Source organism: Tupaia chinensis, unplaced genomic scaffold (genome assembly GCF_000334495.1).
Source record: "Tupaia chinensis unplaced genomic scaffold, TupChi_1.0 Scaffold132631_1, whole genome shotgun sequence".
In the NCBI taxonomy this organism is placed as follows: domain Eukaryota; kingdom Metazoa; phylum Chordata; class Mammalia; order Scandentia; family Tupaiidae; genus Tupaia; species Tupaia belangeri.
The window spans coordinates 1-846 of NW_006192915.1; the positions used below are offsets into that span (position 1 = coordinate 1).

General features: G+C 44.4%; 1 protein-coding gene across 1 annotated transcript; it reads right to left on the bottom strand.

Annotated features, from left to right (window-relative positions):
* Positions 1-3: 3 nt before the first annotated feature.
* LOC102482746 (poly [ADP-ribose] polymerase 9-like) lies at positions 4-843 on the bottom strand (the record flags this gene model as incomplete). Its single annotated transcript, XM_014592598.1, has 1 exon — positions 4-843. A coding segment is annotated over one exon (840 nt), but the record flags the coding sequence as incomplete, so codon positions are not given.
* Positions 844-846: the final 3 nt, after the last annotated feature.

Below are 846 nucleotides of genomic sequence, written 5' to 3' on the forward strand. Positions count from 1 at the left end.
TTTCTGCCATTCAATGTGATCCTGAAGAACCTGGAGAGTTAGGTTGTTTATGACTATCATGTTGGAAGGAGGGATGGCTTCTCGACTCATCTGGAGGACCTGCTCTGTCGGTCCTAAAAGTAATTCTGAAGCATCTTTAAAGGCAGCAACAGTAGGGTCCTCATTGCTCACCAGGTGAATTTCTTTCAATTTACTGACTCCTTGCCTTTCTTGGAAATAAGACCAGATTGTTTCTACAATGACCCGTGTGCACAAATTCAGAGGGAACTGGAAAATTCCGGAGCTCAGGGCTGGAATTGCTACTGTCTCAATGCTCACATTTCCAAAGATAACATAGTTCAGTACATTCATAATGGCACATTGCAGCTCACTAATGCATCTCTGATGTTCAGTCGACAACCACCGAGGCCCGACAGCATGGATAATCGTTTTGCAGGGAAGCATCCCAGCTCCAGTGACACCTATGTTACCAGCTGATATTCTACCATATTGGGCAACAAATTTTCTGCTCTCTTCTTGGATTTTAGGGCCACCAGCTTTCACTAGGGCCAGGGCCAGGCCTCCCCCATGCAGAAGGTCTTCATTGGCTGCATTCACCACAGCATCAACAGCATGTCTGGTGAGGTCATCTTTCCACACAGATAACTCTAGCCCAGGACTCAGCATCTTTCTGTAGACCTGCAGAGACTTTCTGTTACCTTCCAGAGTTAGAGAGACCAGGGTAGAGACACAGTTAAACTTAAGCCGAAGGACTTCATTCAGCTGACTTTCATTATTTTTTAAAATTTTGAAGTCATTGTGAGTAATAGGAATTTTCCAACTATAGTTTTCTCTGAACGTGTCAGT